The sequence below is a fragment of the Homarus americanus genome, unplaced genomic scaffold (genome assembly GCF_018991925.1).
Source record: "Homarus americanus isolate GMGI-L3 unplaced genomic scaffold, GMGI_Hamer_2.0 scaffold74, whole genome shotgun sequence".
NCBI lineage: Eukaryota > Metazoa > Arthropoda > Malacostraca > Decapoda > Nephropidae > Homarus > Homarus americanus.
Window position 1 is genome coordinate 934465 of NW_024716951.1, and position 17308 is coordinate 951772.

The 17308-nt window shown below is 41.3% G+C and overlaps 1 protein-coding gene across 2 annotated transcripts; it reads right to left on the bottom strand.

Annotated features, from left to right (window-relative positions):
* Positions 1-3947: 3947 nt before the first annotated feature.
* On the bottom strand, positions 3948-16882 carry LOC121858586. 2 transcript variants are annotated; one of them, XM_042355077.1, is made up of 2 exons: positions 16647-16882; positions 3948-7666 (listed from the first exon to the last, which is right to left on the bottom strand). In XM_042355077.1, the coding sequence occupies exon 2, from the start codon at positions 4993-4995 to the stop codon at positions 4057-4059; it is 939 nt and encodes a 312-aa protein (XP_042211011.1). In that variant the 5' UTR covers positions 4996-7666; positions 16647-16882; the 3' UTR covers positions 3948-4056. The 2 variants fall into 2 exon arrangements, with proteins under 2 accessions (XP_042211011.1, XP_042211010.1); XM_042355076.1 differs by having other exon boundaries at positions 3948-7669.
* Positions 16883-17308: the final 426 nt, after the last annotated feature.

Sequence of the window (17308 nt, forward strand, 5' to 3'; positions counted from 1 at the left end):
ATGACAATACACTTTTAAAATTCTGTGATCTACTTTCCTGAAAAGTAGATATTTCCCATTTTCTATGATAAAACTTTGTTTCTGTTAAAAAATGTCCTGTTTTTCTCAGAATTTCCCATTTTCTATGATCTAATTTACTGAAAAATTTATATATATATATATATATATATATATATATATATATATATATATATATATATATATATTACGACCCTTGGCCTCTTAGGGTGTAACAAAATCACCAATTCAACTTCTCTTTGTATTATAGGTCCAAGGAATAGATCCCACCAAAATCATCACCTCAATACTATGGGGTACAGTATATTGAAATACATGCAGTAGTTTTAATTACATAATATATTAACAAACAAACAATAAAACAAATATATCAGTATGTACAAAAATAAACAAATACAAATTAAATCTGATCAAATAAATGACTCAACCAAGTGACAAAATAATGAACATAAAAGTAAAGACTAAACACTTATTTAGTACCATGAACAACGTGGTCTAGCCACCACACGAAACCTCATAAACAAGTAAGTTATTTTCCGTGGAACTCTAAAATATGATTAACAATAATCTTTCACAAATAATACTTTACTTGGTGTTATAAAAGTCGAGCAAGGTTACACGTTATACCACTAGAAACATATTGGACAACAAGAAAGGAGATACTCTGTACTTAACTTATCACTGCCGGCCCCATACTGGCGGTAAACAAAGGGAATGGAAGCGGGCAGAAATGAGGTCACAAACAAAAGACGTTCACGTTGGGAATCCACAACCAACCATGGAACTCTCACTCGTAACATCTCCCCCTTTAATTTAAAAGTTTAAGAAGCTCTGACTAAACTTTTTTACTCAACACGAGAGTGTCGGCAATTATATTATCACAGCCCTTTATGTTTGATTTCTATAATATAGGGTTGAAGAGCTAATGACCACCATAACAGTCTTTGATTCTTATTTCTCATATTATGAACAAACTGAAGTGGATTATGATCTGTATAAACTATCACTGGGTAAGGTGATCCAATTACATACACCTCAAACTTTTCCAGAGCTAACAAAAGGGCCAATGCTTCTTTTTCTATTGTGGCATATCCACGTTGATGCTTTTTCAGTTTGGCCGAGAAATAACAGTTCGGGTGCAATATTCCATCTTTTCCTTTTTGCATTAACACAGCACCAACTCCTGTGTCACATGCATCCGATTGTATCACAAACTGTTTCTTAAAGTCTGGGAGTTGCAGTACAGGTGCCGTCGCCAAACTTTTCGAATGCTGTCTGGCATTCATCAGTCCACACAAACTATCTTTTTGGGCCGACCAAATCTGTCATGGGAGTGACCACCCTGGCAAAATTTTGACAAAACCGCCTGTAGAATCCAGCCATCCCGAGAAATCTTCTGAGAGCCTTTCAATTGCGAGGTGCGGGTAGACTGAGAATATCGGCAACTTTGGCATCAATTGGAGCAATTTTCCCTTGTCCAATGACATGACCAAGGAAGATTAAGGTGGCATGTCCGAATTCACTCTTGGGTAGGTTTACGGTGAAGTTGAACTCTGCTAGACGATTGAAGAGTTCACGGAGTCGGCCAATGTGTTGTACCCATGTGTCACCGACGACGACCAGATCATCTAGATAGGCGTACACTCCAGGCACGCCTGATGTCACAACAGGGTATATGCATCGCTTGCTGAAATGTTGCTGGTGCTCCTTTGAGGCCGAAGGGCATAACTTTGTATTGCCACAGCCCCTCCGCAGTGACAAAAGCTGAAATCTGCTTTGCTTCTTCTGAGAGTTTGATTTGGTAGTGGCCTTTGAGAAGATCCAGCTTGGTGACAAATGATGCTTGACCCACACTATCGATGATGTCGTCGATGCGCGACAATGGATATGCATCAGTACGTGTCACCAGGTTGACCTTCTTGTAGTCAGTACACATGCGGACACTTCCGTCGGGTTTAGGCACCAGCACACAAGGTGACGCCCATGCACTGCTACTGCTCTCCACTAGGTCATGTTCCAGCAGATACTCCACCTCCTGCTTCAGCTTCTCCCGCTTATCAGGGCTCATTCGGTAGTGTGCTTGCTTGATGGGAGATGTGTCAGGCAGCAGTACTAGGTCGTGCTCCAGCAGAGAACACTGGTGTGGCACATCGTCGAAGAGTGGCTTGAACTCCTGCAGCAGTTGCACCACATCCTGAGACTGTTGATGTGAAAGATGGGATACTTTAGAGGTGGGGTCACACAATATACTGGAATTACAGATTTTTATGGAGATATCCACTTGGAAATCAGTATCTGGGACCACCTCCTCTCCTCCTGTTACTGAACAAACCACTTCACTCCTACCAAAATACGGTTTCAACCTGCTGATATGAGTCAAACTCTCCAATTTTCTTTTACCTACAGTCGCTATGACATAGTTGAGGTCATTTAATTTCTTGACTATAGTGAATGGACTCTCATATTTAGCTTGAAGGGGATTTCTATACAGGGTTATAAGTGCTAAAATCCTATCTCCAGGCTTAAATTCTCTAGCTTGACAATGCTCATCATATTGCTTTTTCATTTTCTCCTGTACTTCTGACAGATTTTCACGAGCAATCTCACCTACTCTCTTCAGTTTCTCTTTAAACTTCTTTACATACACTGACAAAGGGACTTTTATTAGATTACTTATCCATCTTTCCTTCAACACAGTTATAGGACCTCTTACAGCATGACCAAAAATCATTTCAAAGGGACTGAATCCTAGGGAATGTTGGGGACTCTCTCTTATGGCAAACTCCATACTCCATACAGTATTTCCTAAGCATAGATCTAAAAGTCTGGTGGAATCTCTCTAGGGCACCTTGGATTTGAGGGTGGTACGCAGAAGCTAAGTATTGCTTAATACCCAATTCATTCATCATCTGCTGGAAAAGGAAAGAAGTGAAATTAGTACCCTGATCCGACTGTACAACTCTAGGAATGCCACATTTAGTGAAAAAGTTAGTCAGAGCCTTTACCACACTCTTTGCTTTGATGTTTCTCAATGGTATAGCCTCTGGGTACCTGGTGGTAGTACACATGATTGTTAACAAATATTGGTGGCCACATCGAGTTTTTAGGAGAGGACCTACACAATCAATTATAACCCTGCTAAATGGCTCATCTACCACAGGAATGGGTTTTAGGGGAGCAGGTTTTATAACCTGATTCGGTTTACCAGCCAACTGACATTCATGGCAAGTTCTACAGTATCTGGCAACATCACCTTTCATTCCAGGCCAGTAAAGATGCGACAAAATCTTTTTGTATGTTTTCCTAACTCCTAAATGTCCTCCCAAAAAGTCGTGTGCTAATTTCAAGATTTCTCCCCTGTGACATCTGGGAATCAAAACCTGATGCACAGCATTTCACTCATCAGCAGGATCAGATACAGATCTGAACTTCCTCATAAGTAACCCTGAATCCATGTAGTAACAAACAGGCAAGCGAGCCGCTTCTTCCATATCCACAGCCTTCCTACATAGTTCAGGTAATTCGGAGTCACTCTGCTGATCATCTATCAGTTTTTCCCTAGTGACAGGTATTTTCTGAATGGCAATGTTGTCACCAGAAGAGAGATCAGCTTCAGATTTTGGGGAATGAATGTTAACTGAATCTTTAGCTTCACTCACATCTCTCCCACCAATGTCACTATTAAATGAATCATCCTGACTGTCTAACAGATTCTCAATACCTAAATCATTTTCATCATTGCCAGGTGTACTACTATCAGCAATACAAAGCTTAGGGTCAACAGAAGGAACGGTCTGTACCTTATTCCGAAGAGTCTGGCTCCTTGTAACTGCACATAAAGGAAATAAATCAGGGTATTCTTCTTCAATTAAACCAGTATTATTCTCCACTGTAGGAGTCGAAGATACCACAGGATCTGGCACCACGCTGGCTCCTGCAATAACATTACCCAGCAAAAAAGTAACCCCTGTCACAGGAAGAGAATCTTGAACACCAATAGTCACCCAACCAGTCACAAGTGGAGTTCTCAAAAACACCCTACACAAAGGAAGTGATCACTCCAATGACACCCTTAAGCACCAAATGCTCTCCAGTATAGGAATCTTCCACACAGGGAACAGATCCTTTCAACAGAATACTGTGAGAAGCACCAGTGTTACGCAAAATCTTCGCAGGGTACTGATCATCTGATTCTTCAACTGCAACTGAACCTTCAAACATGAAAGGTTCAAAAGAATCCTCCTTTGGGCGATTTCTTACTAAAGTTTTGTCAAACTTTTCCAGAGGTTCGAATGAGAGCACTGGCTCTTCCTTCTTTGCTTCCAATTTAGGGTAATTTGCAATCACATGACCTGGTTTCTTACAGTAAAAACAGACAAATGATTTAGTCTTGGCATAGGTCTTGGAAAGCTCACCTGAGTTTCCACGAAAATTTACTTTACTAGAAGACGTAATACTACTATCCTGCCTACCACCCTTTTCCTTGGTTACAAAACCCTTTCCACCTGAATGATTTTGAGATTTAACAGGATGCATTTTGTGAGTAAGGGCATAGCTATCAGCTAATGCAGCAGCTTTATGAACATTACTAATATCTCTCTCTCCTAAGTACAATTGTATATCTCTTGGAGTGGCTCTTTTGAACTGTTCTAAAATCATCAACTCAACAAGTTCCTCAAAAGTTTCTACCTTGCCAGACTTTATCCACCTTCTACACATTTTACTCAATGAATAAACAAATTCTATATACGACTGTACATCAGTCTTTCTCATAGTTCTAAATTTCACTCTATATGTTTCAGGAATGAGTTCATATGCCTTAAGAATTTCCTCTTTCACTAACTTATAAATACGAAAAACTTCATTCGACAAAGACAGAAATGCTGAACGAGCTGACCCAGTGAACACCCTTTGAAGCATAGCAATCCACGACTCTTCAGGACACTGAAAAGACTTTGAAATTTTCTCAAACTGCATGAAAAACTTTCTGGGTCCTCCTCGTCAAAAGCAGGCACAAGTCTCAAATGTTTTGTCACAAAAAACAATTTTGTCTCAGATTCTAAAGACAATGCCTGTAAGTCTTGTCTTCTACTGCTAACCTGTGCATATGCTAATTCATGCTGCCTTTCACACACTCTTTCCCTTTCTTCTCTTTCCTTCAAAGCCAACTCGTGCTCCATTTCTAACTCTCTGATCTCTACAGCTTCCCTGGGGTCAAATGAACGCAAAGTCAGTGCCCCCTTCGGTAGCACCTCTTCAGTTAGTACTGCACTTTGAATTTCAGACTTTCTTTGACTACGTCGATACTCAATTTCATATGTATCAGCAAGTTTTATCCAATCATCCTTTCTTAACACACTGTCTTTCAACATTTCCACGGATGGATTTTCAACAAACTCCTCCACATCAAAAGTAGCCATGATTAATCAATAAAGAATATCTATATTTAAATATTCCCAATAGATAACGAGTGAAAAGGGATCTATCCTGGCATAGTCGCCAATTTGGTTACGAGCCTTGGACTTCTTAAGGTGTAACAATATCACAAATTACACTTTGTATTATAGGTCCAGGAATAGATCCTACCAAATTATCACCTCATTACTATGGGGTATATTGAAATTCATGCAGTGGCTTTAATTACAAAACATATTAACAAACAAACAAACAATAAAACAAGTATATCCGTATGCACAAAAATAAATAAATACAAATTAAATCTGAACAAATAAACAACTCAACCAAGTGACGAAATAACAAACATCAAAGTACTGATTAAACATTTATTTAGTCTAGACACTACCCTGAACAACGTGGTTATCCAACACACGTAACTCACAAACAAGTAAGTTATTTACCGTTGAATTCTAAAATGTGACTACCCACAGTCTCACGTATAAACCACTATATAATACTTGGTGTTCTTAAAAGTCGAGCAAGGTTAACACGGTATACCACTAGAAATATACAATAGGAGAGGAGATACTTATCTTACAACTGCCAGCCCAATACTAAAGCCACCAGGGTCTGAGAGTTAAACAGAGCGAGCAGAGGTGGGCGGAAATGAATCCACAAATAGCTATCAAACGCTCACTCATTCATTAGTATTCGAGACTAATACAATAAACATTACTTTGTTTTACCTAACACATTGAAACTAATGTTACTACATTTCAAGTATAACATATAATATCTAAATTTTAACCGCTTCAGTGTGTACACAACGAATCAGTTGAAGTTCATATGCCGACCAGTAATCTTTTCATTGGTTCTTATTCCGACACTCGTAACCTCTCCCCCCTTAATTTAAAAGTTTAAGAAGCTCTGAATAAACTTTTACTCAACACGAGATAGAATGTCGGCAATTTCTAAAATATAGGGTTGAAGAGCTAATGACCACCATAACAGTCTTTGATTCTTATTTCTCATATTATGAACAAACTGAAGTGGATTATGATCTGTATAAACTATCACTGGGTAAGGTGATCCAATTACATACACCTCAAACTTTTCCAGAGCTAACAAAAGGGCCAATGCTTCTTTTTCTATTGTGGCATATCCACGTTGCTGCTTTTTCAGTTTGACCGAGAAATAACCGTTCAGGTGCAATATTCCATCTTTCCCTTTTTGCATTAACACAGCACCAACTCCTGTGTCACATGCATCCGATTGTACTGGGAGTTGCAGTACAGGTGCCGTCGCCAACAACCCACGAACCTTTTCGAATGCTGTCTGGCATTCATCAGTCCACACAATTTTCTTTGTGGGGTGACCAAATCTGTCATGGGAGTGACCACCCTGGCAAAATTTTTACAAAACCTCCTGTAGAATCCAACCATCCAGAGAAATCTTCTGAGAGCCTTTCGATTGTGAGGTGCGGGTAGACTGAGAATATCGGCAACCTTGGCATCAATTGGAGCAATTTTCCCTTGTCCAATGACATGACCAAGAAGATTAAGGTGGCATGTCCGAATTCACTCTTAGGTAGGTTTACGGTGAAGTTGAACTCTGTTAGACGATTGAAGAGTTCACGGAGTCGGCCAATGTGTTGTACCCATGTGTCACCGACGACGACCAGATCATCTAGATAGGCGTACACTCCAGGCAGGCCTGATGTCACTATATGCATCGCTCGCTGAAATGTTGCTAGTGCTCCTATGAGGCCGAAGGGCATAACTTTGTATTGCCACAGCCCCTCCGCAGTGACAAAAGCTGAAATCTGCTTTGCTTCTTCCGAGAGTTTGATTTGGTAGTAGCCTTTGAGAAGATCCAGCTTGGTGACAAATGATGCTCAACCCACAATATCGATGACGTCGTCGATGCGCGGCAATGGATATGCATCAGCACATGTCACCAGGTTGACATTCCTGTAGTCAGTACACATGCGGGCACTTCCGTCAGGTTTAGGCACCAGCACACAAGGTGACGCCCATGCACTGCTACTGCTCTCCACTAGGTCATGTTCCAGCAGATACTCCACCTCCTGCTTCAGCTTCTCCCGCTTATCAGGGCTCATTCGGTAGTGTGCTTGCTTGATGGGAGATGTGTCAGGCAGCAGTACTAGGTCGTGCTCCAGCAGAGAACACTGGTGTGGCACATCGTCGAAGAGTGGCTTGAACTCCTACAGCAGTTGCACCACATCCTGAGACTGCTGTTGTGAAAGATGGGATACTTTAGAGGTAGGGTCACACAATATACTGGAATTACAGATTTTTATGGGGATATCCACTTGGAAATCAATGTCTGGGACCACCTCCTCTCCTCCTGTTACCGAACAAACCACTTCACTCCTACCAAAATACGTTCCCCAGACTAACCCATGTATAAGAATAGACATAAAACAAAGTATACTCCCGAAAGATAAGAACATTGAAACTGAGAATATAATATATATGAAAGAAATGAAAGACTTGGAAGTACAAGGAAAGACAGATAAGACATATATGTACATGGTGGAACTAACGACACATCATAGAAATTATTAAATAAATACACTTGTATAAGAATCTAAAGTATACTTATAACTAAAGAATTGAAGAATCACAACAGAAAAGGATATCTGGATGGTAAAATATAAAAAGAGAAAACTTGGCCTGTTACAGTGCACTTTCAAAAAGGATTATCACCGTAACTTAATCACTGTAGCTATGAGTGATAAATGAGGATAGAGCCTATCTTAAAGTAGCTCTTCTAAAATACCTCAGATTGATATGGGAGTGAACTTGAGTAGGAACCCTCGAGGGAGAATGGAAATATATCCGACGTCCTCCCTCTAGGTAAGACGAAATCACGTCAACGTCTTCCTCTCGTCAGGGTTATCAAACTACTGCCCGCAATAGGTGGCCAGGGAGCCGGATACTTATCCCTTAGCTCAGCACTAAGTGACGTGACTTCCCGTGGACACACTTTATCACGTGCTCTGAACATGAACCTTATAGCTAGTGGAAAGTTACAGGGGATGATAGTTATACAAGTGCAATGTAATTAACCCACATTTATGTAAATACTTCTGCCTATAAGACAGAGGCTAGTATAAGGGTTGATTTGTGCAATGTTTTATGTAAAAGTCATAGTTTTCATATTTGCTAGTTAGAAAATCATAAAGTATTTTATAATGCAAATATGGCTTTTTCTAAGATGTATATGTTCTTTAGATTATAAGTTGTTCATTGCATCTTTGATTATGTATACTGTACAAGTGTACAGTATATGTAAATACATGGTTTTATAAAAAAAAATATATTGACGTTTATGTTAGAATGTAATACACCCTTTCTCAAAATTATATACAGTGACCCCTCCGTTAACGAACTCAATCCGTTCCAGATGGTCGTTCGTTAACCGAAAAGTTCGTTAACCGAAACCATTGTTTCAATGGGTTTTTGGGTAATTGGTTCCAGCTCACCGAAAATTTCCTAAATTCAACAAAAATGGTAGAAAAGTTCACTTACTTTGAGGTGTGTATGTAGAAGGCTCCCGGGTGATGATGATGATGGGATTTAGAATGGGGGTGGAGGAGAAGGAAGAAGAGAAGGCATTGGTATACTGCCAGACTGGGGTCACTAAATCTAAGGGGATAACTTAACTCTAATCTTAATGTCTAAGGGTCGCTGCCACCAGACCCCCTCTGGACAGCATGTAGCTCGTTAGGTAGCGGGCAGAGCGGACTAGGCATTGGGTTAGGTTTTCCATTGATCAGATCAATAAGGGTAAAGAAGGGTGAAACCAGAACATGTCTTCATTGATTTATTTCTTATAAAACACACTGGTAAAAAAAACATACATGAATTGGCCTTCCTCAGAAGAACAACGGAATTTTGGTTACCCAACTGGGCCCCAGACTCCTACATTACTGGCGGGTCATCCACCCACTTATTGCACAACAATCGGTGAACGCCGTATCTCGGTCGTTCCTTCTTACAATATCCCTTAACACATCAGACTGTTCCACTGGTGTGGCTTGTAGCACCGTCGGTTATCATACATAGTAGCACCATCGCAACACACCTGTTACACTCCATACCTGCAAGTATGTGACTCCTTGTGACTTTTAGGTCTACACAACGGGCCCCTCGTTCGCACACCGCCCTCGGTGGGTAAGGACGAGGGCTTCACCTAGAGACATACCAGCACTATTTCTACGCCTGGTATTATAGGTCGCTCCAAGTGACGACCGCAGTTTCTCACGGTCTCCTTAGTTGTGACTATTCATGTGGAGTGGTGCGCTGGGAATCCACCGGTTCATAGTGGACTGGTATAGTGGGGAGTAATTCCCCACCTGGTGTGGCGCTCCAGGAGACAATGGCGGCCGGGCGGCAAGATACCCCAACCACGTGGCACCTGTGGTGACGGCAGAACGGGAAAGACTAAGCAATAATGCCTGACGGGCGGTTATCCCATCCCTTAACACATCCCTATCACACTTATATATCCGGCAAAGCTTTAAACTGTAGTAACTGTTATTTATCAACCTTAATTGTAGGGCGGGATATAGCCCGCTAGGGCACTGACCTGTGGTGACGGCAGAACGGGAAAGACTAAGGCCGGCTTCCCGCCGCTTCTCGTCACATAGGCCTACCGTTTCCAATCCTCAATTTACACTTTTGTTTCTTATGGTTCTCACCTGAACACTTTACGGTATATTGTCACTCATTTCTTATAAACACATATATTAATCCTAAATTACACACTAAGGTCAGGTCTTGGTTTGCTAGTGCTTGGTTAAATGCCTGGGATTTTAATATCAACGGGCATCTGAGGCGGGTACATGACGCGCCTTGAAACAAAAGCCGAATGATCATGGCGGGGGTGTATCAACTTCACTTAAAAACTGTAATGAGGGATCCTCCTCTCACACAGTGCACTATTTGAACACAGACATGAGGTTCTCTGATCACTGTACCTGTCGTGGGTATATGTCACGTGAGGCTACGAGGTGTATTAAATTCATACCGACGCATACACGATATTTCCTTTCCAGTATAGTTTCTAGATCACTGTCAACACCTCACATAGTCCTGATACATTTATCCTTTTTCCAGATCATTGTTCTCATGTATTTTCATATGATATCTGTTGGAGTTAGGTTCGCTACACGCTCACAGACGTAAATAGTAGGACCTTCAAACCCTGCTCCACACTTAGTCTTACAGTACCCTAGTCCGGCTCAACTGGACTTTAACATTCATCTTATGCCTACCCTGAGTGATCCTTAATGCTATGAATACATACACTTGATATGATATAATTATACCTGGGTACAATACCACACCTGGTCTAGGAACCTTGAGTAGGTGAGTTGTCCTTTCTCAATGTTTCCCGTTTTCTGGGGTTCTACAAGCGCTGTGCATTTGAATGTTATGTAGCGTAATATGAATTAGATGGGATTTTTAGGGATGACAATGATGTGCGCAGTACATAGCCTTCCCCTCCCAAAGATTCATATTATGCGAAATAATATGCAAAGCACTAACGCTGTAGTGTACATACATTTTACAACATCCTAACCGTTCATGATTAGAGTACCTTAATCCAACACACAAAACATAAGGAGACTTAAACGTTTCCTACGAGCTTCTCCGCTACCATATACATCAGACAACCGTTTACAATCCTGCTAGTTCGGTATACAATATATCAGTAAAGAGAAAATTATAAGGAGACAAACTTTTCATACTCGAGTCTCCGTTACCTATACAGACCACAACTTATCAATTCTTATCTCAGTACAATATAGTATAGGGAACATTCCCTTAACAGTTCATCAGCGTAATACCTCAACCTACTTTTGGCACCAGCACATAAACAGTGACTCTTTGACATTACATCTACAACAAAAGTTCTCTGCATGAAATTACATATCCTAAGGAATGTAAATTCTTGTCTATGAATGGGGAATTAGTTACATCAGACACTTCCTCAGATTACTACTTCCTTTCAATAATAATTCACCTTTTCAACACCAAAACCATGGTTCTAGACATACACCTTGGGGCTCATAACACAAAACCCGTATTTTCTATCTCACAGTTCAACCGAACTGGCATTTGAAGGTCGGGGTGACTCCCTCACCCGGAGCGAGTCAACAACCCAAACAAAACTTCCGACACACATAAACTGAGATTTTTTCTTTCAACAACATAGGCAGCAACTGGACCTCCGGACTTCAGTTCCTCAGAACTGGGATTTATAATGTTGGGGTGACTTCAGTACGACTGACGAAGTCAACAACCCACAAAACTTTGACACACATAAACTGAGATTTTTTCTTTCAACAACATAGGCAGCAACTGGACCTCCGGACTTCAGTTCCTCAGAACTGGGATTTATAATGTTGGGGTGACTTCAGTACGACTGACGAAGTCAACAACCCAAAAAAAACATTCTGACAATATAGAGACCACTACTCATAGTTGATCTTCAAAAAGCATCCCGACAAACCATCCGAGCAACTGTCTCCCCTGCCCAAGACTTTATAATTCAACAAATCAACCTAACAACTGGAAAGCCAATAATATTCAATTGAAGCAACATTCTGGAACTAGATTTCCTACAAATCCATTCTAACTACTGGTCTCCTCTGCCTCACAGGGAATCTACTTGCAGGTTGACCTTCCGCATTTCCGTCATCACTTTCCTCATCTGTTTCGTCTGACCCCGAGTCCGAGGAAGAATCACAGGGTGGAAGTAAGGGCTCATTCAGCTGAACAAACATGTCTCTACTTACATACCTCTTTACTTTCTCAGCCGCTCTCTTTATTACCTCACTTTCATCCAAGGGGTTAGTCAACTCATATGCGGCACCATCTCGTATAATTTCTGTTATAGTGTACGGACCCTTCCACTTGGTATTCAACTTCCTAATGGTCCCAGGGGTGGGCCATTCATTCCTCACCCATACTGTTTCTCCTAACTGCATAGTTTGGTTCGTTCTTGATCTATTTGCTCTCTCTCTGGTCTCTCGCGACATCCTGGCAGACACCTCTTTTATCAACCTATGGGCTTCTTTCAACTCTTGACTGCTCTCACTCTCTATTATAGGTAAGTCAATTCCTACTTGTCTTTGTACATGCCTTGAAAAGAAAGCAAAATGAGGCTGTACTCCAGTTGTGGCATGGACAGACGTGTTCAGAGCCGACTGCACGGGACTGAGAAATTTTGGCCACTGAAGTGGATTATCTTCACACATGATTGCAAGTGTTGTTTTAAAGGTCCTGTGCATTCTCTCTGTGACACTATTACCTCTAGGGTGGTAAGGCAATGTAAAATAGTTCTTAATGCCAGTTACGTTACATAGTTCTCTAAATTGGGTTGCTGTAAATTCCCCTCCATTATCTGCAATGACTACTCCAGGGCTCCCAAAGACATGAATGAATTTACTAAATTCCCTGGTCACTTCCTGAGTGGATTTGGTTCTCAACGGGTAGAAATTGACAAACCTAGAATAGTGATCTATGACGGTCAACACATAGCGATACCCCTTCGCACTATTATGTAAGTCTGTCAAGTCCACAGATACTCTCTCCAAAGGTTTAGTTACTTCTGACATCCCCTGCCATTGCTGTTCTAACCCTTTCGTCCCTTTGAACCTTTGACACACTTCACATGATTCTACAAATTTCACACAGTCTCTGCGATAATTTGGCCAATAGAAAAGGCCTTCTACTCTGGCTATAGTCTTCCACTGTCCTAAGTGACCTGAGGCCTCTCTGTTATGTGCCCACTCTAGTGCTGCTTTACGCAAATGATCAGGTATTACAAGGCAGTACAGCAATGCTTTGTCAATTTGTTCCTTTACTAAATACAATACCCCCTCCGCGACTTCAAATTTGTCAATAGTCGTCTTTGGATATTTATGTTTGGGTACCTGTCCTCCTTCTAAATAACTAGCCAGTGTTTCCCACCTCTCGTCTTTTCTTTGTTCTATTCCTAACTGCCGAGGCGTTAAACCATCTAGCTGAGGGAGCTGACCTACCATCCTACTCCTGGCTACCTTCCTTAGGGCCCCTACCGGCCTACTCAATGCGTCCGCGACTAGATTTGCCTTTCCAGGTTTGTACTCTATCTTATATATGTAATCCCTCATTTCCAACATCCATCTATTCATTCTTTGACTTTTAGTTTTCTTGTTAAAAACAGACGTTAACGGCTGGTGGTCAGTCTTGATGGTGAATTGGGAACCCCACAGAAAATGATGGAAAAATCTACAGGCTAACACTATCCCCAATGCTTCTTGGTCGGTGGTGGAATACCGTGTTTCCGCGGGCTTTAGCTTCCGAGAGAAATACCCAACAGGACGCAAAGAACCGTCATCCTGTAATTGATTTAGTGAGGCTCCTACACAGAAATTACTTGCGTCACTGTGTAGCTCAAATGGTTTATCCATGTCCACTTTTACTAGTACTGGAAAGGAAGCTAATGTCCGCTTTAACGTGTCAAAAGCTGTCTGGCATTCAGCTGTCCAGGCAAAGGCAGCTTGTTTCTTAGTGAGTTCTGTGATAGGATATGCAATCTTAGCAAAATTTGAAACATGCTTACGATAAAACCCGCACATCCCTAAAAATTGTCGGACTTGTTTGACATTAGTGGGTGGTTTACAGTCTGTTACTGCTTTTACATTCTCTGGATCCGGCTCAATGCCTTTCTCTGAAACGATATGTCCTAAGAATTTTACTTGTCTCTGACCAAACTGACATTTAGATAGGTTTAATTTGATTCCCATATTTACAAACCTGTCAAATACTTTAGCCAATCGGCCCATGAGGGTATTGAAATCAGGAGCCCACACTATGACATCATCTAGATAGTTCCTGACCCAATCTTCTTCTGCTAAAGGAGCTAAGACCCTGTTGACTTCCCTCGTAAAAACGGCTGGGCTGGCTGACAAACCAAAAGGGAGGCGTTTGAACCGCCATAACTTATACCCATCGCTGAAGGTGGTTATATCTCTACTGTGGGGGTCAAGAATTACCTGATAGTAAGCATCCTTCAAATCTAAGGTGGCATAATATTTATTTCCGGCAGCCTTCTCAACTAATTCATCCAATCTTGGCAAAGGTTGTATATCTATTTTCAGGTGTTTGTTGACTGCTCGGAAATCAAGGCACATACGTTTCGACCCATTAGGTTTAGTTACTAACACGATAGGTGATAGCCAGACAGCGGTTGATGGTTCAATGATGTCCCTATCTCTCATGTCTCTCATCATTTCTTTAATAGTACCCTTGGCTTTCTCGGGATACCTATACTGAGGTCCTCTTACAGGTTGTTCATTAACCAATGGGATGTTAGCTGGCAAACCCTTAATGGTGCCTATTTCATTTGGACCTAATACAAACAACGCATCATGATTCATGACCACCTGTTGCAACTGTGTCCGCATGTCCCTATCTAAGTGTGGCCATTGCTGGGTCCTAATTAACTCTTTTAATTTGTCCTGTCTAGTTTCCCCACGTGTCACTTCATCACAGTCTGGTACCATAGAATTTAGTACTTCCTGAGCTCGTCTAATTTTGTGGACTGGGGAATTTTCCATACCCCTACAAAGTAAGCATTGAGTTGGGAATTTCACATCATGCGTCAGTCTTAAGGGGATTTTGTTAGACCTCTTATCATCTTCTCTCTGTATGGCCAGGTGATGTGGTGAGCACAGGGGTATGTCTACAGACCGGCCTACCTCACCTAACTCTTCATAAATGTGTGAGATAGTTCCGAGATTATTCCCTTCATCATCAAAGTAACAGAATTCCTCATCATTAACTACTTCATATTCACCTAAAACCGCACCCGGACTCAAACAAACTGGCTGCTCTGAAACATTACTCATAGGAACATAAACACAGGAATCATCTTGGACTATCACACACATATCCGGTTGTTGTTTCAGCCCCTTATGCGTAAATCTAATACTTATGGTCTGACCTACCCCTACCTTCACTTTAACTGGCCTAATCTGAGAACTGTGCCCACTTATTGTAGTCTTCCTATCAATGTGTAAGCTAGTTAGCTTCTTGGGGGAAGATAAGATCGAAGCCTTCGTGAACTGTTTGACTTTGACAACCATTCGCAACTTTCCTCCATGACTTGGTGTCCAATAAACTTGTTTATGACCCCCCCAACTGAACTGATTTTTTTCGTGATGCCACCAAACTCCAAATCGGCCTAAAATGTCTGCTCCCAATAATACATCAGTATCCAACATGTTATCTTCCACTATTACGGCTTGGTGACGGATTCTTTTCCTACGGGACAACTGTACACTGATGACAACAGTGCCTAGGGTCTTAAACTCTTCCCCGTTAATAGCTACATATCTTTGGGTACAAGGCCTAATGGGCCCCACCTTCAAGGCACTAACCAAGCTATCTTTAATGATAGTAGCTTCACTACCCGTATCAACCAATGCTAGACAAGTATGTCCACATATAGGTAACTTAATACATGGAGAACTGGGTGTGGACGGATGTCGTGGTCATTGGCCCGAAGGGTGATTCCTAGCCTGGCGTCCTGGACAAGTGGTAAAGAAACTCCTACAGTTCATCCTCATGCACGCATAACAAGAACCTGGCCTGGGCCTGGAGGGACAATTATGTGGGCTATGGCTATCCCTCCTACAATACCCACACCATTCATTCCCTGTCCAATTTTGAGTGTTATTCTCCTTCCACCTCGTGTTCTGAGCCCGTCTTCCGTCAGTCTCGTTCATATGGTAGTCTCCCCGAACTCTATAATTTTCAAAGTCTGTCGTGGGTTGTACTTGTTCTTGGCGGGATTGTCTAACGTGATATAAGTCCCTGCTATCCCCACCCAGATATTCACTCCTACTTCGCTCTAACATTCTTACAAATGAATCCAACGTACGGCAGTCTTGTATATAGGGGGTCAAGTCTCTCTGCATTGGTTTAGGCACAGCTCTGTACAGTCTTTGTATTATGTAAGTATCTTTAGTGGTTATTGCTCCAAACTTCTACTGACTCAGCCATTTTGACCTAAAGTGCTACCTCTCGGCCCAAGACAAATACGAACCGCTTAACACAACTACTCTCCTGTACTACTACAACCTTAATTGATCAATGGGATAATACAACACTATGCAACCTCTTAACATGGCACCAAAAATTATAACTCACATCAACTGGAGACCGAAAGTCCTATGGTATTCCATAGGTGAACCACTTGAGACACTTCTCAGACACAGTGTGGACTCCCTTACCTCAACGTCACCAAAGTTAATCCACAACTTCTGCAAGTATTAATACATATTAACACTGGATAAAACACAAACACAAAACACACAATGACACACATGACTTCAGTACTGTATAAATTTTCAAAAATTCTTCTTACATTTCTGTACTCAAATCAATGTTATTCACCTGCAAGTATCACTCAAAAATCAGATTATCCATCATTAAAATACTTGTCTATACTTGCAACTTTAAATCACAACTTCAATTCCCTCGGATTTGATCAATGATTAAAAACCATCCCACCGCTATAGCCACCAATTTATACTGCCAGACTGGGGTCACTAAATCTAAGGGGATAACTTAACTCTTATCTTAATGTCTAAGGGTCGCTGCCACCAGACCCCCTCTGGACAGCATGTAGCTCGTTAGGTAGCGGGCAGAGCGGACTAGGCATTGGGTTAGGTTTTCCATTGATCAGATCAATAAGGGTAAAGAAGGGTGAAACCAGAACATGTCTTCATTGATTTATTTCTTATAAAACACACTGGTAAAAAAAACATACATGAATTGGCCTTCCTCAGAAGAACAACGGAATTTTGGTT